The sequence below is a fragment of the Microcaecilia unicolor genome, chromosome 1 (genome assembly GCF_901765095.1).
Source record: "Microcaecilia unicolor chromosome 1, aMicUni1.1, whole genome shotgun sequence".
Classification (NCBI taxonomy): Eukaryota; Metazoa; Chordata; class Amphibia; order Gymnophiona; family Siphonopidae; genus Microcaecilia; species Microcaecilia unicolor.
This window is the reverse complement of record NC_044031.1, coordinates 183,233,246-183,259,249: the sequence shown is the minus strand read 5'-3', so window position 1 is coordinate 183,259,249 and position 26,004 is coordinate 183,233,246. Positions and strand designations below refer to the sequence as shown.

The 26,004-nt window shown below is 45.2% G+C and overlaps 1 protein-coding gene across 1 annotated transcript in view; it reads right to left on the bottom strand.

Annotated features, from left to right (window-relative positions):
- EP300 (E1A binding protein p300) overlaps window positions 1–26,004 on the bottom strand; it is a 507,140-nt gene that overhangs the window by 108,691 nt on the left and 372,445 nt on the right. Inside the window, 1 exon segment of the mRNA XM_030203013.1 lies at window positions 24,781–24,894. Within this exon segment, the coding sequence (XP_030058873.1) occupies window positions 24,781–24,894 (114 nt within the window).

Sequence of the window (26,004 nt, the reverse complement as noted above, 5' to 3'; positions counted from 1 at the left end):
GAAAGCCCACCTCTTTAACATTGCTTTTGACTCGTAACCACTCGCCTCCACCTACCCTCCTCTCTTCCTTCCCGTTCACATTAATTGATTTGATTTGCTTTCTTTATTTTTTGTCTATTAGATTGTAAGCTCTTTGAGCAGGGACTGTCTTTCTTCTATGTTTGTGCAGCGCTGCGTATGCCTTGTAGCGCTATAGAAATGCTAAATAGTAGTAGTAGTAGAACAAATAAATTTCACTCACCCCCCCTCCCCCAATCCCAACAGAAAAAGCAGGCGTTCATGAGCAGGTGGGAACCTTACAGAGTGTGTGCTTATAGGCTATTAAGAATCAAACCTCGACCTCGTGTGTGGACGGTTTGCAAGTAAGGCTCCCAGATCAGCAAAAAATGATTTTTACACTTAGGCTATCCTTTCACATCTCTAGTCTCCCATGTCACCAACAAATGTAACTGGTTTCTCCAGTGCCAGTAATTCAGAGGCTCAGAGGATATCCAATATTGTAGGATGGATTTATGTGCCACCAAGCACATCTTACGGAACAGCAAGGTGTTGCCTTTATGCTGACCATGGAAAGCCCCCAGCTTATCTAATAAGAATTGTTTCACTGTACCCGACACCACTACACCCAAAACAGATATGATGAATCTTCCTGATTGTTGGCCAAAAACTGTATCTTGGGCCAAATCCAGAATGAATTATAAAAAGAATTAGCATCTTGTCCACACTTAGGACAGAGGGAGTTCTGTATCCCACCCATATGATATAACTGTAATTGAGCAAAGTAAGCCCGATGTAATACTCTAAAATAGCATTCCCTTAGTCTCGCCCTAGGTGTGAGAGCTGAAGTACTCTTCAGACTTTTCAAAATATCCCAGTATGGTAAGGGGATTCCCATGTCTATTTCCATCTATGCCATGGATCCTCTGAGTTCTTTTTGGGCTCCCATTGGATCAGGGCCTGATGACGGCCTGAAACAGACATCACATATTTGGATCTCTTATGAAAAAAATCTCTGTACCCGGTCCCCTATTCTGTGATTTAATAGCCCTTAATCCAAAGATGTTATGCAGTGTTTAATCTGGCAGTAACCAAATCTATTACCCCAGGTCACTCCTATATGAGTCTAACTCTTTGAAAGGGATCAAATCACCTTCCCTACCTATAAGATGTTCCAATAAATGTAAACCCTTTTGTTCCATAAGGCAAAAATATTATTGTCCAGCCCCGGTTCGAAAGCCACATTTCCCCTAATGGAGGATTTGATCCGTAACAGAAGGGTCTCCTCCTAAAGTTTAACAAACACATATCTCGAATCAGTAAGCCTGACGTTGGTGCTGGGCAAAATAGTGGAAACTATTATAAAGAATAAATTATAGAACACGTAGACAAACATGGTTTAATGGGACAGAGTCAGCATTGGTTCAGCTGAGGGAAGTCTTGCCTCACCAACTTGATTCATTTCTTTGAAGGCGTGAATAAACATGTGGATAAAAGTGAGCGGTTGAAGTAGTGTATCTAGATTTTCAGAAAGCTTTGGATAAAGTTTCCGAGACTCCTGAGAAAAATAGAAAGTCATGGATAGGAAGCAAGGTTCTGGTGTGGATTAGGAAATGGTTATTGGACAGAAAACAGAGGGTAGGGTTAAATTGTCATTTCTCTCAATGGAGGAGAGTGAACAGTTCCGCAGGGATCTGTACTGAGCCAGGCACTATTTAAAATATTTATAAATGATATGGAGATCAGAACGAATGAGGTGATCAAATTTGAAGATGATACAAAACTATTCAAGGTTCTTAGAACACGTGCGGACTGCGAAATATTGCAGGAAGACCTTAGGAAATTGGAAGACTGGCCGTCCAAATGGCAGATGAAATTTAATGTGACAAATGCAAGTTGATGTACATTGGAAAGAATAATCCAAATCACAGTTACCTGATGCTAGGGACCATCTTGGAGGTCAGCACTCAAGAAAAAGATCTGGGTGTCATTGTAGATAATACACTGAAATCTTCTTCACTGTGCAGTGGTGGACCAAAAGCAAATAGGATGCTAGGAATTATTAGGAAAGAGATGGTGAATAAGACCAAAAATACTATGGTAAAATTATGCATCATACCTGATAATTTTCTTTCCTTAATCATAGCCGATCATCCATAGACTGGTGGGTTGTGTCCATCTACCAGCAGGTGGAGATAGAGAGCAATCTTTTGCCCCCTATATGTGGTCATGCGCTGCCGGAAATTCCCCAGTATGTCGATATCAAAGCTCCATCCGCAGGACTCAGCACTTAGAGAATTACACCCACAAAGGGACACTCTGCCCAGCTCACCACCGCCGAAGCGGGGGAGGGGAAATATTCCAGCGCACCACCGCCGGGGCGGTGGGCGGGAAACCACACCCGCCGACGCGGGGGGGGGGGAACTGGCTTATCCTAACACCGCTGAAGCGGGAGGGATACAAAGCTACCCTACAGCCGCACGAAGCGGGAGGGAGCGCCGGCATAATTTAGTTATCAATCCAGCCACCGCCGAAACGGGGGGAGAGGAAGCAGCAGCTCACTGTAACACAAAATCGTCTCAACTCGAAGAGACTTCAATTGGAAGAACTTGAACACAAAATCCTCGTGAACAGGAAATGAAGACTGAACTTGAACCTGAAATATAACCAGAACACAACAATACAGATATCTGGGAGGGGCTATGGATTGATCGGCTATGATTAAGGGAAAGAAAATTATCAGGTACGATACATAATTTTACCTTCCCTATCATCAAGCTGATCAATCCATAGACTGGTGGGATGTACCGAAGCAGTACTCACCCAGGGCGGGACATGGCAATCCCTGAACGCAACACTGAAGCCCCAAACTGGGCCTCGGCCCGAGCCGCCACATCCAAGCGGTAATGTCGTGAGAAGGTATGAGCCGACGACCAAGTAGCCGCTCTGCAAATCTCTTCCAAGGAGACAGACCTGGACTCCGCCATCGAGGCTGCTTGTGCTCTACTAGAGTGTGCTTTCAGCTGAATAGGCGGAATCTTCCCTGCCGCCACATACGCTGACGCGATCGTCTCCTTGACCCAACGTGCCACCGTAGGCTTAGATGCCTGCAGACCCTTACGAGGGCCTGCGAACAGCACGAACAGATGATCCGACTTCCGGAAATCATTGGTCACTTCCAAGTATCTGATGATGACCCGTCTAACATCCAGGTATTTGAGCGCAGGGTACTCCCGTGGGTAATCCTCCCTACGAAGGAGGGTAGGTAAAGCTGCTGATTCACGTGGAATCGAGAAACAATCTTGGGCAGGAAGGAAGGCACTGGGCGATTCGATACTCCTGCCTCAGTGAATTGCAGGAACGGGTCTCTACACGAGAGCGCCTGGAGCTCGGAAACTCTTCTGGCTGATGTGATAGCCACCAGGAAGACTGCTTTCAACGTCAAGTCCTTCAGCGATGCCCTTGGCAAGGGCTCGAAGGGCGGCTTCTGCAAAGCCCGTAGCACCAGACTGAGATTCCACGTAGGCACTATCGAGTGCAGAGGGGGGTGCAGGTGATTAACTCCTTTGAGAAAGCGTACCACATCCGGCTGTGAAGCCAGGGAAGCCCCCTTCAGACGACCCCTGAAGCAAGCTAGAGCCGCCAACTGGACTTTCAGCGAATTGAGCGACAGGCCTTTCTCCAGCCCCTCTTGCAGGAACGCCAACACTGCAGATATTGGAGCAGTGAAGAGCGAAACAGAGCCTGCCTTGCACCACGACGCAAAGGTACGCCAAACCCTGGCGTAAGTGGTGGAAGTAGAGCGCTTCCTCGCTCTCAGCATAGTGGCGATGACCTTGTCTGAGAAGCCCTTCTTCCTCAGCCGCTTCCACCCAAGAGCCAGGCCATAAGACCAAAGGGGGAGGGATCCTCCATCAACACGGGACTCTGATGTAAGAGGCCCCGCTCTGCTGGCAGCCGCAGAGGGCTGTCCACCAAGAGTCTAAGTCCGCATACCAGGGACATCTGGGCCAATCCGGACCCACCAGGATCACCCGGCCCGGATGCTTTGCCACCTGGCCTAGCACCCTGCCCATCATGGGCCAGGGCGGGAACACGTAGAGAAGCTCCTGTGCAGGCCACTGCTGGAGAAGAGCATAGACTCCCAGAGATCGAGGGTCCCGTCCTCTGCTAAAAAAACGCGGCACTTGGCAATTGGCCGAGGACGCCATCAGACCCAGGCTCGGTCGGCCCCAGCGTTTCGTGATGTCCAAGAACGCCTGAGCAGACAGTTGCCACTCTCCGGGATCCAAGGTATGGCGACTGAGAAAGTCCGCCTTGACATTCATGACTCCCGCAATGTGGGCCGCCGACAGCTGTTCCAGATTCGCTTCCGCCCACAGGCATAGCTTCATGACCTCCTTGGCTAGAGGGGCGCTACTGGTACCTCCCTGGCGATTGACATAGGCCACAGCCGTGGCATTGTCCGACAGGACCCGTACAGGCCTCAGTACCAGTACCGGGAGAAACTCTAGAAGCGCCAACCGAATGGCTCGGAGTTCCAGGAGGTTGATGGACCATTTCGTCTCTGCAGAAGACCAGAGCCTCTGCGCTCCTGTCCAGGGAGGCCAGGAATTCTCCCTTTTTCACCGCCGCTATTACGGAGCGGAGGGTCTCCATCCGGAAGTGCCGAACTTTCAAGGCCTGATTGACTCCCTTGAGGTCGAGAATAGGCCGAGCAGAGCCTTCTTTCTTTGGCACCACAAAGTAAATGGAGTAGCGCCCCTTGCCAAGCTGATCTACTGGCACCGGGACCACCACGCCCAGGCGGATCAGGTTGTTCAAAGTCTGCTGCACGGCAGCTGCTTTGATCTGAGACTTGCAAGGAGAGTTTACAAACCCGTCTCTTAGGGGTCGGCAGAACTCTAGCTTGTAGCAGTCTCTGATGACTTCCAGAACCCCAGCGTCTGAAGTTACCCTGGTCCACTCGCCCAGAAACGAGGACAACCTTCCTCCTATCTGCACTGGGCCATGGACCAGGTCCCCGTCATTGGGTACGTGACCCTGGGGGCGGGCCGGAGGATGAACCTCCAGGACGGCGGTCCCTACGAAAGGAATGCTGCTTGGGGGAGAAGTTCTGTTTGAAGGAAGCGGAGACAGAGGAGGCCGACTTGCCCGGGCGATACCGACGGGCTTCCTTAGAGGAACCAGGATGGGAACTGCCGGCCCGAGTCCTGACCTCCGGCAACCTCTTGCCCTTGGACGTGCCGAGCTCCATCACGATCTTGTCCAGCTCGTCCCCAAAAAGCAGCTTGCCTTTAAAAGGCAACTTGGCTAGGCGAGATTTAGAGGCATGGTCAGCAGACCAGTGCTTAAGCCAGAGCCACCGCCGCGCAGAGACTGCCTGAGCTATACCCTTGGCCGAGGCTCTCACAACATCATACAGCAAGTCTGCCAAGTAGGCCAAACCTGACTCTAGGGTCGACAATTCTGCCCTCCAGGAAGGGTCCGAGGGGGAAGCCGGCTGCAAAACAGTCAGGCACGCCCTAGCCACATAGGAGCCGCAAACCGAGGCTTGCAAACTCAGAGCGGCCGCCTCAAAGGACGACTTTAAGGCCGCCTCCATTCTCCTGTCCTGGGCGTCCTTCAGGGCAGTGCCACCTTCCACCGGCAGCACCGTTTTCTTAGTCATGGCAGTGATTAAGGAATCTACCGTGGGCCAGACAAAGGCTTCCCGTTCCCCCTCAGGTAAGGGGTACAGACGGAACATAGCCCTGGCTACTTTCAGGCTCGCCTCAGGGGCATCCCATTGCGTTGAAATTAAGGTCTGCATGGCTTCATGAATGTGGAAGGTTCTAGGCGGGCGCTTCGTTCCCAGCATAATGGCAGAGCCAGTAGAGGCTGAGAGAGAGCCTTCCTCCGGAGAGGCAATCTTCAAAATGCTCATGGCCTGCACAAGCAGGTTGGGCAAGTCCTCTGAGCGAAAAAGCTGCGCTGCAGTGGGGTCGTCCGCTCCATCCGAGCAAAGATCAGTCTCTTCCATAGAGTCCGCTAAGGATCTCTGGGAGAACTCAGACACGCTGCCGTCATCCACATCAGAGGAGACCGAGTCCCCCGAGGGTGGAAGATCCACCCGAGGGCGCTTAAGCAAAGAGGCCTCATCACCCCGATCAGAGAGGTGAGCAGTGTTCTGCATAAGAAAGGCCTGATGCAGCAGCAAAATGAACTCAGGGGAGAAACCCCCCAGTCTGTGCATTTCTGCAGCCTGTGCCGCGGCCCTAGAGGCGCCCTCCATCTGCGCTCCCAGCAGCGGGGGAGAGGCATCCAAAATGGCGTCCGGCGTGAAACTCCGAGAAGGAGCCACGCGAAGAAGGGCGTTTTAATTTCGCCGACTTCTGTCGCCCGATTCAAGGGCGACCAAGCTGTTAACGTCTCCCATCTCGAGGGCGGCCCAAGAAGATGCCGACCGAGCCGCGTGTCCGGTCACGACCGGTAGGGCGGCCAGCGGGGGATGGGCGCCTAAGGCGGGAAAGGCCGCCGCGCTGGAGGAAAAACCGGTGAACTCTCCCAGCTCCGAAAGGGCGCCCAAAAAGGGCGACTCTACCTTCGAGCCCCCCGCTTCCCCGCTAGGCGCGCGAACGCATTCCGGGGAGCATCTTTTTGCGTCCTTGCCATCCGAGGCCATAGCCACGTGGAGACCGTTCGGGGAACCCCCTGCCCACTAGTAAAAGGTAAAATTTACCTGCTTCTTGCTCCGAGCAGCGACGACTTGTTCCAGTGAGCAGCTGCAAATGGACGTCCTTTTTGAACGTTTAAAAATTCTTTTTTTTTTTTTTTTAAACGGAGCCAGCGGGAGGGGGGAGAAAAGGAGGGACCTGGCACCACCAGGATTGCACTTGCTCACGAAGAGCCCTCAACTCCAGGTATTCAACAAAACCTAAAGAATTAGGCTTGGAGACCTAGCCAGAGCTGCTGCTGTGTGACCACACACCTGCTGAGATAGAGAACATACTGGGGAATTTCCGGCAGCACATGACCACATATAGGGAGGCAAAAGATTGCTCTCTATCTCCACCTGCTGGTAAATGGACACAACCCACCAGTCTATGGATTGATCGGCTTGATGATAGGGAAATAATGCCTTTGTATCGCTCCATGGTGCACCTGCATCTTGAGTAGTGTGTTCAGTTCGGATCGCCGTATCTCAAAAGAGATATAGCGGAATTAGAAAAGGTTCAAAGAAGAGCGACAAATGATAAAGGGGATGGAACTCCTCTCGTATGAGGAAAGGCTAAAGAGGTTAGGGCTCTTCAGCGTGGAAAAGAGACGGATGAGGGGAGATATGATTGAGGTCTACAAAATCCTGAGTGGTGTAGAACGAGTAGAAGTAAATCGATTTTTTGTTAATCGTTCCAAAAGTACAAAGACTAGGGGACACTCGAGGAAGTTACATGGAAATACTTCTAAAACAAATTGGAGTAAATATTTTTTCACTCAACGAAGTTAAGCTCTGGAACTCTTTGCTGGAGGAGGCGGCAACAGTGGTTAGCATACCTGGTTTTAAAAAAGGTTTGGCCAAATTCCTGGAGGAAAAGTCCATATTGAGACAGACATGGGAAGCAACTGCTTGCCCTAAGATTTGTAGTATAGAGTGTTGTCACGATTTGGATTTCTTACCAGGCACTTGTGACCTGTTGTGGCCACTGTTTGGAAAATAGGATACTGGGCTAGATGGACCACTGGTCTGACCCAGTATGGCTACTCTTATGGGCAAAACAACAAGCTCTGTTTAAAAGCGGAGGGAGGTGTGTAGACTTATTGTGCAGTAGGGAATAAAAGTTATAAGAGGAATAAAATGCTCTAACTCTAAGGGGGTATGAAAAGGATTTTGGAGGAACCATTGCCTATATGTTGCAATAAGCAGGCTTGATTGTATAGTTTCACATTGGGAATTCCCTTCCTGTCGCCACCCACCCAACAAGAGAGAAAATCACATCTTAGGTTTTTTATAAGACCAACAAAATTGGGAGACGAGACAGTTAAGACCTTTTAGATCCGAACACAAAGGTAGCGTTTGCAAGAGATAAAGCCATTTCAGAAATATTACCATGCCTAACATCGTCAGGGGGAGGTCCCTCTAACTATCCAATTGTCGTTTGGTGACCTCCATGAGAATCAGGACATTCAACTGATAACACAGACATCCACAGTTAATTGAATGCAGAAGTAGTAAAGCAAGAGCCCCAGGTTTTCTGCAAATGTGCAGAAGATGGCAAGGTCTCCGATTTGGCCAGACAAACAGAATCCTGCATAGTCTCCATATTCCCTAAAAATCTCCAAGAGCGCTGGAAGAGATTCTTGAGATTTAGTAAGATGAATCAAGAGATCATCAACAAACGCTGCCACCTTAAAGCAAACAGGACCCACCAACACTCACTGAATAGCAGGATTATCCATTATATTCCTGGAGCAATGGATCTAATGTCAATACAAAAAGGAGAGGGGAAAGGGAACAGTCTTGCCTCATCCCCCAAGGAATTAAAAAATCTGGCAATTCTATACCATTGACCAGTACCTGAGTTTGAGGGGCCTTGTACAAGGCCTTTACAACTGAGCTAAAATGACCAGAGAAACTTATATTTATCTAATAAATCAAGAAGGAAATCCCAGTGAACACAAACGTCTAGCCACCCGCCTGGAGTTACCCTGCAGCCACTTAGAGAGACTATTCCCATCACAACTCAGGTCCGCCTGCACCTGCCGCTTGTGCTCTACACCAGCACCCTCCTCCCACCAACTGGGTCACAACCGCCGCTGGGTGAGTCTCCTGCTCTCAAATTATCCCCAGTGATTTCAAGGTTACTGGAGCCACACTCCCAGTGGTCCCACAGTTCCCAGAATGCACTCACAGACCCAACACACAAACCACCAGGATTGTTTATCAGTCCAGACAGGCAGGGTGAACAAATTTATTCTCAGAACTTGAACAGTGGACAGAAAATGTGCAATCAGCAAACAATAACAGGTAACTGAAAAATGGATAAATTAGAAACCTAACTACACATTTGTTTACTTTCTAAAAAGTACCTGGGGAGAGATCAGGATATGTAGCTGCACACCAGTTATCAAATATAACTTTTTTGCAGGGCTTCAGCAAACAGCGCTCTCTCTCTCTTCTCCCAGGCTGAAACTGGGAGAAAACAACAATACAGTTTAAAAGAAAGGAGCTCTTGGCCAATCAGAGCCCAGTCAACAAGTTTTAAAAGTATACTGCTCACAGTTCTGTAGATTCCTTTCTTCACCGAGTGAAACTCAAAGAGGGCATTCACTATTCTGTAACAACTTTAACATAAAACATGTACCACCCTGCTGGCCAAACTAGAGAAATGCACTTCATAATCAATTTAGGCAGTTTACAGGCTTAAAACACACTGTTGTCACAATCAAAGGCTTTTTCAGCATCAAAACTGATAAGGGAGTGCAAGTCCTTCCTATGTCATTACTGCAACATAGCCAAAATGTTTTGGAGATTCTTAGCTACAGAATGGCCCTGAACAAATTTTACCTGAGAGTCATGGAGAAGAGAAGGGAGAATCCTAGCCAGACGGTTCACTATTATCTTAGCAAACAGCTTCACCTTGTAATTCAATAAAGAAATAGGACTCAGGAAGAGTAGGATCACACCCCGATTTAGGGAGCACAATACTTTGCGCTATATTAAGTGATGGTGGCAGGGATTCGGAGGCTATTACTATATTAAACATATTTTTAAGTGGTGGCCCTATCTCCTCTCCCAGTAGTTTATACAACTCGACATGAAAACCATCAATGCCAGGTGCTTTCCAGAGAGGGCTTTGTTGAATTGCCAAGTACACTTCATTAGCTTGTATAGGCGTATTGAAAAAATCCTTATCCACCTGGTTTAGAGTGGGCAAGGTTAAATTGTCTAAATATAAGCTGTTCAATAACCCTTTATCTGTCAGAGCAGCACAAAGTTATTGATAGTAAGAGTGAGTTTTCACAGATATCCTCATCTTTGGTAATTCGACCCCCTGCCCTATCTCACATGGTCAAGATCTTAAGGGAACCCCGTATCACCAATACTAAATTAGCTAACAGCCAACTTGCTTTATTCACATGTCATATTTATAATAAATTTGAGACTTACGCTCACTGGTGAAGGAGTTCGTTCAATGCCAACAGGAGGTCCAGAACCTGCGGTTTATGTCTAGCCAAATGTGTGGCCCAAACCTTTGGCATGCTAGTCTTACATGATGCCCCAGTCACAGAATTTCCCTATCTCTAGCCTTCTGGACATGGTAAGAATAGCTAATGATCCCCCCTCATAACACTGTCTTTGCGGTTTCCCAATAAACTACAGGATTAAATTCATACAGAGCACTGCTGGTTTTATAATCTTTCCAGCACTTATGCAGTCTTTCTTTGAAAATGGAATCTTTGTAAAGTTCCAAAGGAAAAACCCATCTTCTACTATATTGGGCAGTCACCCTCCGGCACCAAGCTACCCATATCCAAGCATGGTCAGAGATGACATAGGGCCCCATTTCCGCCTTGAATACGGACCCAAACAATCGCCTAGAAACTAACAAGTAACTGATAACGAGTGTGTGGAATGTGCTCTGAATAGGTGGGTATAATCCTGTTCCAAGGATTATACCCACCTATCCAGGATGATGCACCCACCAGAGGTCTCTATAGCCTGTACTGGTGTTTTGGTTAATAGAAGCAGTGGGAAGGGATTTGTCCATAATTGAGTTCCAAACAGTATTAAAGTCGCTCCAACTACCAAGGGCGTTGCCTGGTGGTTCAGAAGGTTAGCTACTTTTTGGTATAACTTACGATAAAATCGATACAAGACTGTATGAAATGTGCCATGGATAGGTGGGTATAATCCTGTTCCAAGGGATGAAGCACACGTTGGGCAAACCTCATCTGGTGTTTTGCTAAATAGAAGCTGTGGGAAGGGATTTGCTCATAATCGGGTCCCAAACAGTATTAAAGTCGCCCCAACTACCAAGGGCATTGCATAGTGGTTCAGAAGTTTAGACACTTTTTGGTAAAACTTACAATAAAATTGGACGGGGGCATAGATATTACATAAGACCAATTCTTGTTGACCCATTAATGCCCCATTGAAAATGTATCTACCAGCAATCAGTAGATACAGTACGAATTTGCGCTGCTAACCCTTTCTTAAACAGAATGGCCACTCTTCCCCTTCTTTGTCTGTGTCATTGCACAATCTTCCACCCACCAGGTCCTAAGCTTAGCATGTTCATTTGCAGTAAGATGTGTTTCTTGCAAAACAGCAATTATCAATTCTGTGACGCTGTAAATGTTGAAAGATTTTTGTATGTTTGATGGGCGAGTTCATCCCGTCTACATTCTAAGTTATAATTTTCACTTTAGTGAGCCTTTACAACAAGCAAACCCATAACCATATCTAAGATCTGGATCCGGACAGGGACATCCCAGCCAGCGCCCCCCCCCCCCCCAAGATATTGTTCGTCAGCGTAGTGTCCTACAAAAATAGTCTACAATCCCATCAAGCAACCCATCTGTCCAATAGTGCCTGCTTACAACCTTTTTGCCAATGCCAACCTCCAGCTCAATCCTCCCTCCCCCCCCCCCCCCCCCGTCTACCCCTAAATTCCCCAACCAATCCCTTGAGTTCCCAACATAGGAACCTTCATGTTTAACACCCATCCCATTACCCACCCCTATAACATTGAAACATAAAACGACAGCAATCCCTTCCAGAGACAGACAGCTACTTAGCAAGTTATGTGACTCAGACCCTTAAGTCCAACATGATGCCAGTGCAGAAGGAAGAGAGAGAGAGAAAAAAAGAAATGTGTCTGTTCCAAGAACCCCAAAGCACCCAGGGAGGGCTGCTACCATAACAGCAAATGCAAACAGTAAATCAGCCCTGCCTGGAGTCATAATGGGGAAACCAAGAGAGGCCTTTGAAGTTAAGAGTGCCTCACCATATGTAGTGAGAGCACAATCTTGCTTGTTTAATTTATTGCCCACAGTATGACCCCAAAAGCCAAAATGAAGTCTCATCCGCCCTCTTTTGAGGGCAGGACAACCGCTTACGCTATCGCAAGGTGGTCTCTTAATCATGCCGCGTCTCTCAGACCTCTTCCTGGGGCAGCTGGAACCAAATGTCACTAACAACCGACAATGAAAGCTGGTCAGTTGCCCAACATCTAGGGGTCCCATCAGCAATTGCAAACCAATCCAGGACCAGATAAACCAAAAGAAGTACCAAACTAAATAAACTAAGCCCTGGCCAGAAAGGAAGGTGTCACCAGACCATTCAAATAATAATACATCCCTTAAATAATCAGAGAAGAATGAAGGTACAGGGTCATCTGCGTCTTAAAATTAGTATGCAGCGGTTAACTCTAGAGGTAAAGCAACTCTAGTTACCTCAAAGAGTTGGAAGGCATTGCCAGCACCGTAAGGAGATGCCGGGTGAGACCCTGTGATAGAGTGAAAGAGACGAATGGGGGAGGGACCTCAGACTGTGGCAGGAGAAAGAAGCAAATGGGGGGGGGGGGGGGGACCACAGCGGGAGAAAGAGGAAAATATGTTTATTTTTATTTGTTGCATTTGTATCCCACATTTTCCCACCACTTTGCAGGCTCAATGTGGCTTACTTAGTACAGTAAATGGTGTTAACCAATTCCGGTGTGAATATCAAGGTGTGAACAATATCAAGGTGATATTATAGTAGATTGAGGTACATGTATGGTAAAGACAGTTGGGGAGAACTTCGAGAGGGAGAGGAAGAGTTAGGATATGTCCATTATGATCTTTGGTTACGTTGTGTCGCGAATGTCCAGGTTTTTTATGTTGGGTCGGTGGGGTATGCCCTTCTGAACAGATCTGTTTTTAGTGCTTTCCAGAAGTTCAAGTGGTCAAATGTAGTTTTTACTGATTTTGGTAGTGTGTTCCACAGTTGTGCGCTCAGGTAGGAAAAGCTGGATGCATAAGTGGATTTGTAGTTGAGTCCTTTGCTGCTTGGGTAGTGGAGGTTTAGGTATGATCGTGCTGATTTTATGGTGTTTCTGAGTGGCAGGTCGATGAGGTCTGTCATGTATCCCTGTGCCTCGCTGTAAATGATTTTATGAACAGTCTTGCAGATTTTGAAAGTGATACGTTCTTTGATTGGGAGCCAATGCAGTTTTTCTCCGAGTGGTTTGGCGTTGTCAAAACGTGTTTTTCCAAATATGAGTCTAGCTGCTGTATTTTGGGCGGTCTGGAGTTTCTTTATGATTTGGTCCTTGCAACCCGCATAGATTCCATTGCAGTAGTCTGCGTGGCTTAGTACCACTGACTGTATCAGGTTACGAAATATTTCCCTTGGGAAGAATGGTTTTACACGTTTGAGTTTCCACATTGAGAAAAACATTTTCTTTATGGTGGATTTCGCTTGGGTCTCAAGTGAGAGGTTACGGTCGATTGTTACTCTGAGAATTTTGAGGCTGTCTGAGATAGGGAAGGTATATTCTGAGGGGTTAATGTTTGTGGGTTTGTATGTATTGTATTGGGATGATATGATGAGACAGTGTGTTTCTTCTGTATTGAGTTTTAATAGGAATGAATTTGCCCATAAGTTCATGATGTTTAAGCTGAGCTTGATTTCGTTGGTGATTTCTGTCAGATCATGTTTATAGGGGATGTATAATGTAACGTCATCAGCGTAGATAAATGGGTTAAGGCCTTGGGTGGATAAGGCCTTGGCTAGTGGAGTCATCATAAGGTTGAAAAGGATCGGCACTGGGCACTGGAAAGGGGGGCCGCAGCAGCGAGAGAGATATGTAGGGGGAATGGAAAAATTAAAGAAGGGAAATGGTGGCCATAGAAGGGAAGGGAAGAAAAGGGGAAAAAATAACAAAACAAAACAGGTAATATAAGCAGCTTTCCAGTTTGAAGGAGCAATACCAGTCTCTGCTGGGCTTGTGGTGATCAGAAATGGCGATGGTGCCAGGAGAGGGGAAGGGAAAAGGGAGAAGATGATGCCCATGGAGGGAAGGGAAAAGGGAGAAGATGATGCCCATGGAGGGAAGGGAAAAGGGAGAAGATGGTGCCCATGGAGGGGAGGGGAAGTGAGGACATGGTAAGAGATGGTGCCTGCCTCCTCTGACAAAACTTCCTGTTACAGAGAGAGGCTTGGAACCAGGTGAGAAGCAGTGTGCTTTCACTGAAGTGGTCAAGGCCAAGGGCGTGAGCAGCAGGGAAAAGAACTGCACAGAGGAGAAAGGGCTGCTGGAGAGCCGGGAGAGGTAAGAAAAGGTGATGGGGGGAGGGGGGAGAGAGAATGAACGATGTGTGTGTGTGTGGGGGGGGGGGGGGTAGAGGGACATATGCTGGAAATAGGGGATGGATGGAAGAATAAAAAATGGAAATAGTGGCCATAGAAGGCAGGGGAAAAGGAGAAAAATGGTGACCATGAATGAAGGGAAGGGAGGAGATGGTGCCAGGGGAGGGGAGGGGAAAGGAAGGGAGGGCATGCTGCCCACAGAATGGAGAGGAAGGGAAGGAAGATGATAAAACGAAATCACCAGACAACAAAGGTACTAAAAAAATATATTATTTTGGTAGGGCTACACAATTAGCACCACCGACCCCAGTCAGAGTTGCTAGTGCTGCCTACCCGACTCAAAGCTGGGACTCCCCCCTTCACAACTGTGAACAGAAAAAATGGCAACAGACCACCATAATGTTTTGCTGAATGGTGACTATTTTAAGGACAAGAAAACTGTTTGTAAATATTGTGGTAAGGATTTCAAATATCATAGAAGCCTCACTATGCTGACCTACCACCTTAAAAGCAAACATCCTTTTGTTCACTCATCAAAAGCTTCGGTTCCTGGAACTTCAGATTCATCTGACAACTGGAAAATTGAAAACTTCTTCAGAAAATCAACTGTTGTAAGTAAGGCAAAAGCTGATGCAATGAATTGGTATGGACTACAGGCCGGTTAATGTTGCAACAGATTCAGGGCTGCAGAGACTTCTCCAGGTGGCCCCTTCTTACTTTACCTATGTGTGTTGCCTTCACAAGCTACCATTAGGCGAAAGTTATCTGAACTTTATGATCATAAAAAGAAGGAAAAAATGATGCACTTACCAAAAGCTACATGTGTATCTATAACAGCAGATTACTGGACTTCTGTTGGGAATGAGAGCTATCTTGGAACAACTGTGCATTTAATAGATGAAAACTGGTTTCTTTAGTCGATGGCTCTTGGAAATTTTTAATTTTAAAGAAAGACACACAGCTGAACATGTGGCTAACCATGCAAAATATGTACTTGATGAATGGCATCTTCAGGATACAATTTCTACTTTTGGGACCGACAATGCTAGAAAAATGGTTAAAGCAGCTTCTCTTCTGCCATATAAGCACATTCCTTGTATGGAGCATGTACTGCAGCTCTGTGTAAATGCTACAATACAAGAGGCTGGAATTGATGTGGCTCTTTGCAAATGTTGAAAGACAGCATGTCACTTCAAACACAGAAAAGGAGGATTTAGTGGTTACTGAGGAAGGGCAGACTGGATGGGCCATTTTGCCCTTATCTGCCATCAGGCTTCTATGTTAACACTTCATCAGAGTTTCATAAATAACAGCGATAGTTGCCTGAACAGCAGCTAATCCAAGATGTGCCAGCAAGATGAAACAGTACCTTTAATATGCTGGAACGGCTACTGAAACACAAGGAGCGAGTAATGCCAACTTTTTCAGAGAATAAAAACTCACCTGCACTCTAACACAGGCAGAATGGGAGAAGATTGAAAAACTTTGTAAAGTGCTCAAACCATGCAAATTTGCCACAGAACAACTTGGTGGTGAGAAATATGTACCCTGCACAGTTGTTCTGCCTACAATTTGCCATTTGATGCATGAGTTTACCATATCTGATGATGATCCTGCATACATAATTCGCTTTTAAGGAGACATTTTGTGCACAGCTTTGCAGGTGCAAGAAGAGTTACAATGTTAAGTTTTTCTCCACAGCAGTTCAAGAAGTTGATATTTGTTACTCAAACAGAGCGTGAAGATACTTGGGTTTCCATCAAACAATTTCTTGCTATGGAAACTTCAAGCCTTAGACCTTTACTTCCATCTCCCAAGAAACAACCATAAAAGAAAATGAAATTCAATCTGCCACCTAGCTCTGATGATGAAGATGAGGAACAACCTGTAGACGAGCTGGAACTTTATAAAGCTGAGACTGCAGAAGTTCACGTTTTAGACAGATGGAGAAGATGCTGCACAGAATACCCAGCTCTCTCAAAATTGGCAAGACGTTATCTTTGTACTCTAGCAACCACAGTTCAGTGTGAACGTTTATTCTCCAATGTAGGACTTATTATTGACAAACGTAGGTCATCTCTGCTCCGAGAGTGCCAATCAACTGCTTTGTTTAAATAACTGGCTTAATGGCTAATTCATTTGTGTAGTCTATGGCGGCAATTCTATAACTTGGTGCCTCACTCTGGCAGCCCCCTGTCCTCTGCGTGCTCCTCCCTACTCCTCATAGCCCTAACCCTTAACCACTACAGTGAAAGCACACTGTCTCACCTGGCTCCAAATCTCTCTCTCCAAACAGGACGTTGTGCAGCTTTGCAGAGGAGAAGACTAGTGGTTACAGCACCAGGCTGACAACCAGCAAAGCCAGGTTCACCCTGTGATGTACTGCAAGTCACTTAACCTTCCATTGCTAGAAGTACAAAATTAGATTCTGAATGTGTGAAGTGTAATGTGTTTGATATGCTGGCACATATGCTGGTGGAAAAGTCCATAGTCTGCTACTGAGACAGACAGGGGAAGCAACTGCTTGCCCTGAGACTGGTAGCATAGAATGTTGCCACGATTTGGGTTTCTGCCAGGTACTTGTGACCTGGCTTTGCCACTGTTAAAACAGGATACTGGGCTAGATGGACCACTGGTCTAACCCAGTATGGTTCTTTTGTCTTATGTTTCACTAGTTGCGGTGTCCATTGTTCCCAATGGTATCCCAATAAAAATTATTGGGGACAAAAACGAACATTTGATTCTAATTCACCTGAGGACAGGGAAATACCTAGTGTACCTAAATGTAGCTCAACTACAGCTATTACCGAGAAAGATGCCAGCTAAATCCAGAAAAAAAAAAATTCAAGGAAGCCACTTTTAGTGCTTAATTGGCACACATCTCTCTATGTACAAGCTTATAGAATTGCCTTTCCTGTTATTTTAAGGAAATTGGAATCAAAGTTATTGGTTGAATGTTTAGGATCAATAAAATTGTAAACTATGTGTACATGCTACATTTATTTTACACTTGGACCAAGCGATCAACTATGCGATTAATCATGCAATCAAACCTTTTAGACCATGAACAGCCCTATAAACTATCCAAATTCACCCTCTGAATATGTTTTTGGATGCAATTTTTCAGAATGGAAAATGGTCCTGCAGCTCAAGCAATCAATCCCTGCCTACTGTTGATCAGCCTTGGTATACAGGATGTTGTCTCAAGACTGTGCACAGTAGTTGGCTGATTGAGAAAAGCAGTAAGAAAGAGGCAAAGCAGTAAGAAAGAGGCACGTCACCAAGAGCTCTATTATTTGGGATTGTGGTAATCAACCAGAAAGGTGACTCTTATTCATACCTGTTAATTTCCTTTCCTTGTGTACTGCTAGACCAGTCCAGGCTAGTGAGCTGCAAATCCCTCTACTAACAGATGGAGGTAGAGAAGCAAGTTTTCCAGTGACACCACCAGTATAAAGGCTGGTGCACTCTAATTCTCCAGTTTGCCAATGTCAACGCAAAATAGGAAATATTAATAAATGGGAACCACTGAAGCACATATGAACACACCCCAAGCCAAATAACTGTATAGAGTGCAGGAATCAAACATGCTACTCCCAAAATCTGTTCTGCTGCCATAGTCTACCAAGACTTAAGGAAACAAAATAATAAGTATGAATAAATTTCACCTTCCTTATCATCCTGACTATTGGGATGTATAAAAGCAATACATTAATGGGAGAGGGAAGACAAGGCCCCCTGACAAACAGTTCTGCCAAAGACTGCATCGCCCCAGTTAGCACATCAGTCTCAAAGTGCTTTACAAATGAATGCAGCAAGAACATTAGCACTTTCCATATATCTTGAGTGACTGCATGGGCCTCCACCCAGTAAGTCGCTTGAGCCAAAGTAGAATGTGTATGAATACTAGCCAGAACTGCCTTCGGACATGATATATAATACCTCAATGGCAGCCCTAATCCAATGTGCTATGGAGGACAGACACCACCTGAAACAAGACAAAGTATCTGTCAAACATCCCCGAATCGGGGTGACAAAGCCGCACTGACCGCTGCAGTAATTTGAGCTAGTTGCTTGTCTGTGAATTCTCCACCGCTTTCGCCTTCGCCATCTTGGAAGCTGGAATAGGCGACGCAGGCTTTTCGATTTTGGCTCAACGCGCTGTTCCAGCCGGCATCGGGATTAGATATTGGTCCATAGACTAGCTCAATATCTTTGAGGAGAAAACTGCTCTCCAGGGGGTCTTGTTATTCGGAAGGGATGGCGATTAGGAGCGGGGGTCCCGGAGCAGTGCTGAACACAGCCGCTACTCACACCGCATCACGTGATCTCATCTTAGCATATTTAAAACACTGCGAGAATCATTTTGCCATTTTGCTTTGGATTGAATACATGGTACGCTCTGTACAGCTCCATGTCACTGTTACTCGCAAAGATTTTTTCAGTGTTTACAGATAAATTTATAGTGCATGTGTTGCATATTCAGTCAATCTTGTCTTTCAGTGTTTAAATGTCGGCAATAATTTTGCTTACTCAAAGGAGACATGGCACTTTTTAGACACTGGGGGACTCTTCTTTATAAAGTAGCAGTGAGTCCGCATTTTTAATTTTTTTAAAAAGTTTTTATATGTAGGTTTGCCACATTCTGGAGTACACTTTTCAGTCATGTTTGATGATACATTATGTTTGATATATATTTTTCCATGAGATATTTATATACATATATTTTATTTTTTATAGCATAACTATACAAAGATTAAGTGTGTATGAGGAGAAACATAACATAGTAACATAGTAGATGATGGCAGATAAAGACCTGTATGGTCCATCCAGTCTGCCCAACAAGATAAACTCATTACATATGGTATGTGATACTTCATATGTATACTTGGTCTTGATTTATCTTTGCCATTTTCAGGGCACAGACATATATGGATTATGTGGTGTAGTTACTCTGTTGATTTAAGTGCATTAAATATCCACTGCAGTGGTGCTCATTATGCGCCTTGGCTCATAGACACCCAATGCAGTTACTCCGTTGTTTTACGTGCAACATCCATTGTGGTGGTGCTCATTATGCACCTTGATTCATAGATATATTAGAGACGCTATTTCTTTAGATTGTTATTATAGACATTTTTTAGACAAGAACAGATCCTTGACAACACATGCTTATAGTTGAAACATTTTTTCTCTTTAATTTAGTACAAGCATTGATGCAGTCTTTTTCGAGTCTATTGACACCTAGACAAAATGCCCACAGCAATAGCAAACTTCCCACAGAAGTGTGTATTTTTTTATTATGTTTTAAGCTCTTTAATAAATGTATATATTTCTCTTATTTATATATTATCACTTTACCTATATTTTAGACAATTTTTGGTTTAAACATTAACAACACTGCCTTCAAGATATCCTGTTGTCATTCAGATCTTAATTAGCTCTTTTCAATTTATTCAGATTTGACTGGTTATCCTCAATATCTGGTTGTGATTATTCATTTGTTTCAACAACTATAGGAATAACTACTTACTTAAAAGTTATACTTTGCTTTGTTATAAATTCACCAATTGTTCAAACTTAGCACTTTCATTGCTCTATTATTTAATAAAATGTCACTGTGCACTTTCACAACTTTATCTGGTTTTATATATCTTGTCACTGATCTTTTTATATATATATCTTTGAATACATATTTATGTCAATTGCTTATTTTACTTTTATTATATCATGTGTCTTATAGTTTCATTATTTTTATTGTTAACAGGACCCCTGGGGAAGGCTTGCATGCCGAAACACGGACAGTGTTGTGTCTTTCTCTGGATTGAGGTGTATCCTATATTGAATGAATAAACCCTATGAATTTTAACATCTGCTGCTTTTAGAAGATTTTTTTTATGTCTTTAAAACATTCCTTCTTGGTGACTTCTACTACTTGTTGGTTGTCTGTAGATTTTCTAAGGTACAATCAAAGTGGTTTGCATATTATAAACAGGTGCATTCTCTGTGCCTAGTGGGCTCACAATCTTAGTACCTGGATAAAAAGGAGGGTTAAGTGACTTCCCCAGAGTCACAAGGTGTTGCAGTGGGAACTGAACCCAGTTCTTCAGGGTCTCAGCCCCCTGCACTAACCATTAGGCTACTCCTCCACTCTACACTCTGATGTATAAATTATTTTAATACCATGTAAATTTTAATCTGCTGTATGTTTGAATTGTAGAGTTTGTTGTGTAAAAAAAAATAATTGTTATTGTTTTGTTTTTTTATATTTTGTATATGATTTGTTCCCTGCTTGGACTTTTAAAGATATAGCGGGTTATAAAGTTTTATTATTATTATTACACGTGCTTCATGTGGAGAACACAAACCCTCAACCGGGACTGAAGCACACACTGAGGTACAACCACACCTTTGTGGGGGGGGGGGGGGGGGGGGGGGGACGGGACCAGCTGACTATTGGTGCAATTCACCATCCAACCGAGCATTTCCAGAAGGCAAATCATTTCCACTGTGGCTGCCTTGGAGTCTATTTCCAAATCGGCCCAGATAAACCAGTTGTTCAAGTAAGGATGAAAACAATTTCCCTTCTTGCAGATGTGGGCTGCTGCTACCACTACCATTACCTTGGAGAAAGCACACAGTGCCATCTCTAGCCTTAAGGGCATGGCTTTTAACGAGGCTCCTGACTCACATACAGAAGTGCAGGAAGAGCCTTGTGGAGCTCCAGAATGGCAGTATGTAGATATGCCTCCACCAGATCCAACAAGATGATAAACTCCCATGGTTTGACCAAGGCTTTCACAGAATGGAGAACTACTACTACTTGACATTTCTAAAGCGCTACTAGGGTTACGCAGCGCTGTACAATTTAACAGAAGGACAGTCCCTGCTCAAGGAGCTTACAATCTAAAGGACAAATGTACAGTCAGTCAAATAGGGGCAGTCTAGATTTCCTGAAAGTTATAAAGGTTAGGTGCCGAAAGCAACATTGAAGAGGTGGGCTTTCAGCAAAGATTTGAAGATGGATAGGGAGGGCGCTTGGCGTAAGGGCTCAGGAAGTTTATTCCAAGCATAGGGTGAGGCGAGGCAGAATGAGCGAAGCCTGGAGTTGGCGGTGGTGGAGAAGGGTACTGAGAGGAGGGATTTGTCCTGTGAGCGGAGGTTACGGGCGGGAACGTAAGGGGAAATGAGGGTAGAGAGGTAATGAGGGGCTGCAGACTGAGTGCATTTGTAGGTAAGAAGGAGAAGCTTGAACTGTATGCGGTATCTGATTGGAAGCCAGTGAAGTGACCTGTGGAGAGGGGTGATATGAGTATATTGGTTCAGGCAGAATATAAGACATGCAGCAGAGTTCTGAACAGATTCATCCAAAACTGTGGGACCAGGAGGGAAGCACTGACCCACTTTAAACCCAAGGCTGGCCTGAAGGAGCCTCCCTGGTTGGGCATGATGAAATAGAAGGAATAGTGCCAGACCAACTCCATGGTGCCTAACTGAAGAAGCCACACCAAGGTGAATTCCACCATTCCTCTTGAGGAACCATAGCGATATGCAATAAAGGTGTCAAACAGGTTTGCAAACTCCAGGGAGTATCTCTCATGCACCACCTTCAAAAACTATTATGGGGAAAGTAATGCAGGATTAGAGAATGACACAGGAACAGTTTGGTCCCATCCCGACTGTCCCCCACAAACTCAAATGCCACTGCACTAGTTCCATCATTTTCAAGAAAAGACAATCCTTGCTTTTTCTACAAATGAGATTTTGTACTACTATTGTGGGGGCAGGGTGGGGATGGGGACAAACTTTGCCCCTTGTGTCATTTTCTAAGTGTGATTACTCATGGTGAACTCTGCTAGTTTCACCACAGATGGGAGATACAGTCTTCCTACCACCTTCAACTCAGAGTGAAACTAATTCTCATAGGAATTCCTTGGCAGCATCTGAGGAGGAAAAGGGATCGAAATCCCTCTTTATCCAAGCCCCCTTGAAAGTGCAACAGCAACTCCTGCTCTTTGAACAAGACCTGTCTCCAAAAGAGAAACTGCTTGTGGGCAGTCCTCAGGGGGGCAGCCTAGGCCACAGCAGCTCCAAGTCAATAACTAACATTTCAAAATCCTCCCTGAAGAGCGTCTGGCCCCGGAAGGACAACTTGCCCAAATGAACCTTATTCTACCACAAAATTGCTTTGCATTTGTTCATACCGGAATTGGTGAATGCCTTACGGTACTATGTAAGCCACACTGAGCCTGCAAATAGGTGGGAAAATGTGGGATACAAATGTAACAAATAAATAAATAAAATAAATAAATACATCTTTGAGGCTGCACCTGCCAACCAGTGGATAAGCCAAAGCCACCTATGGAATACTACCATGGACTCCATCATCCAAGAACAGATGCAAACTAAGTCAGAGCACATCCGCTTGGAAGGCTGTCCTAGACTCTAGCCACGCCATCTGCAAGGACTCCTACAGCTGTTGCACCCAGTGCAAACGTTTGAGCCATATAGCTGGCACTGACAAAGGCCTGCATCCTGACTGCTGAGGTGGTCTGCTTCAGGGGCTGCTCTACATTCCTGTTGTCAGCTTCCAATCCTCCTTTCACCAGGATAGTCATCCCCTTGGTCATTTTTGACCAGGGCATCCACCCTTGAGAGATAAAGAGATTGCCCAACTCTTGCAGGAGTGGGTAACCCCTCCCTCCCCAGGACCCTTTGTGCCCCTGAAGAATTCATCTGAAGCCTCCTACTGAGAAAACCATCTGAAACAGTGCACATTGTAAAGGAAAAGCCTTAGGGGGCCTCTAGATCTTCCAGCATGGGGTCCCTATTATAAGAACCTGTCTGCCCCATCACCAAGATCCATAGGTTTTTGATCACCAAAACATGAGCTGGCTGAGCTCCTTACAGTACAAATAGTCCCGTCTTCATCCAGTGAAAACTCTCCAGACTCTCCCCAAGAGAGACATTAAGGAGCTTCTCTTCAAGCTCCCACACCTCCTCTGCTGAGGAATTCAGTAGTATTAGGGACTAATCTGGCTTTGAAAATCCACTAAGCTGTCTCCACCACTTAAAAAGCTAGGCTGGGGTCCCCTGAGAAGTGAAGGGTGGGGATGGGCGCACTGTGTGAGACCAGGGTCCCCCCGTCAATGCTTACCTAAAGCATTCAGTTATGGCAGCCATCATTTGGGCCTCGGGGTTCCCACTGCCTGGCCCAACGAACCTGGGGACCTCTCCCTAATTCTGATACCATGGGTCCCTCCTCCTGGCTCTGCCAACTGGCAGGACGATGTCTAAATAGCCACAATTCTCCCTAAAAAAGGCGAACCTGTTGCTAGCCCAGATGCCTTAGAGGAGCCTAAGCTGATATGGCCTCCTGCCTAGGGGAGCTCCAGAGGCAGAAGAACTGAATTGCTAAGTGTCCCATAACAGCTTCCGGTTCCCGCAAGCCACACATCAATACCCACCCGTCATCAACACAGTTGCAGGCCAATGGAATCCTGGAACTGTCTGCAGCTACTCACTGCTCAAAAAGCTCTCCAAGGAAAGTGCTCTGCCACAGTATAATGGCTGAACTATTGCACATGTAAAAAGGTGGTACAGGCAGCTGTAAGACTAAAGCCACAACTTCCCTGTTAAACTGCTTATGGTTTGCCAAGAAAAATATATGTATATGTGTGTGTATGATTTCTCAATGCAAGAAGCAAGCAGGGATCACAACCCTAAGAGCTATTGTTCACAGGAAAAGATGTCTGCACTGTGATTTTCTTTGTGACTGTCATGTCCAACAATGAGCTTAACCTGTTTGGGAAGGAAACATGTATGGAAAAGGAGGAGAAACAAGGGTAGTCTGTTTCTATATTTTCAGTGAAGCTTCTGCATACTTTTAAAAAATGGCGGGGGGGGGGGGGGGGGGGGGGAGGCTCACATGCCAAGTCTTTTCAAAGTTATTACTCTGCAGCCTTCCCTGTTATCCACCTTGATGACAGAATGCAAATGTAAAGGTTAAATACAGGAATTTACTGTAACATTGCTAGATACATGTCTTTGGGCTTTGGATTTTGTCTCTAGGTAAACTGAGAATGTTGCTCCTTCATTCTACTATGAACCCCCCTTCCCCCACAGTAGCCAAAATAATAACCAATAAATGAGGGAATGAGAGCAAAGGGAAAGGCAAAACCTACTTTAAAAAAATACTTTACTTCCAAAATAAAAATAGAGAAAAATTTAACAATTACTTAGAACGATTATCTTTACCTAACAAGTTACAATGAACCAGTCAAGATAGAAAAGGATGAAGTCCTGTAATGGGGAATTACTAACTGTATCTATAAAGGCCAAACTATCAGGAAAGGTTGGTAAATGCACTACAAATATGAGTTAGTGAATTTCTTCCCTAGGACAGACCCCCCCCCCCCCCAAATTAGCATATCCAAGAGATGTACACTTACCCTAATTTCTTGACATACTCTAGGTACCCAATAAGGATTTCATGATAGACAGCAGTCCTTAGGCATTTAGGGCGGAAGAAATGAACACTGTCGAGGTAAGATATGTATACTCGTCTAGAGTGAGACACAAGAAAAAGCAAACCGTTATAAGTTATAGAGCACTGTTATTAGATTGAGACCCCCATACAAAGAAGCATAAACTGATGAAGAGTGGCCTTTAATCCATAAAAAGTTCAGTCAGTAACACTTTCCAAGGTTACATTGCACAGTCATAACTATGACAAGTATTACTTAGTATTGATATTTATGTAGTTGCTCAAGGGGAGTTACATTCACATACAGTAGCTATTTTGCTGTCCCTAAAAGGCTCATAGTCTAGTCTATACCTGAGGCAATGAAAGGTTAAGTGACTTGCTCAAGGTCACAAGGAGCCTTAGTGGGATCTAAACTAGGCTTCTCCGGTTCTCCAACCACTAGGTAGCTACTCCACTCCATGTCATAACAAAGGCTCTACATGTAGCTGGGACACTTAGAATAGCAGCAAAATGTGTCTCATTTTTATTAATGTAAATAAGGCTACTCATTACTGAATGGTAAAGCAAAGGGAAATTACATTTGTGAACATTAGGCTTACATGTAAGTTTCCAGGACAGGAAGAGGCAATGCATATCCTGGAGAAGGACCACGACCGACTGGCAAAAGTACATATGAGAATGGAGTGGATATAGCACCGTTCACGGAAGATAGTGTGTATGAACAACTTGAAAATCTAAAGGTGGACAAAGCCATGGGACCGGACGGGATCCACCCCAGGATATTGAGGGAGCTCAGAGAGGTTCTGGCAGGTCCTCTTAAAGATTTGTTTAATAAATCCTTGCAGACGGGAGAGGTTCCATGGGACTGGAGAACAGCGGATGTGGTCCCTCTTCACAAAAGTGATGATAGGGAAGAAGCTGGAAACTACAGGCCGGTAAGCCTCACTTCGGTTATTGGAAAAGTAATGGAAGCAATGCTGAAGGAAAGGATAGTGAATTTCCTGGAAGCCAATAAGTTCCAAGATCCGAGACAACATGGTTTTACCAAAGGGAAATAATGCAAACAAATCTCATTGAAATCTCTGACTGGGTGACCGGAGAATCATGGGCGTGCTATAGATGTAATCTACTTAGATTTCAGCAAAGCTTTTGACACGGTTTCCCACAGGAGGCTCTTGAATAAACTTGA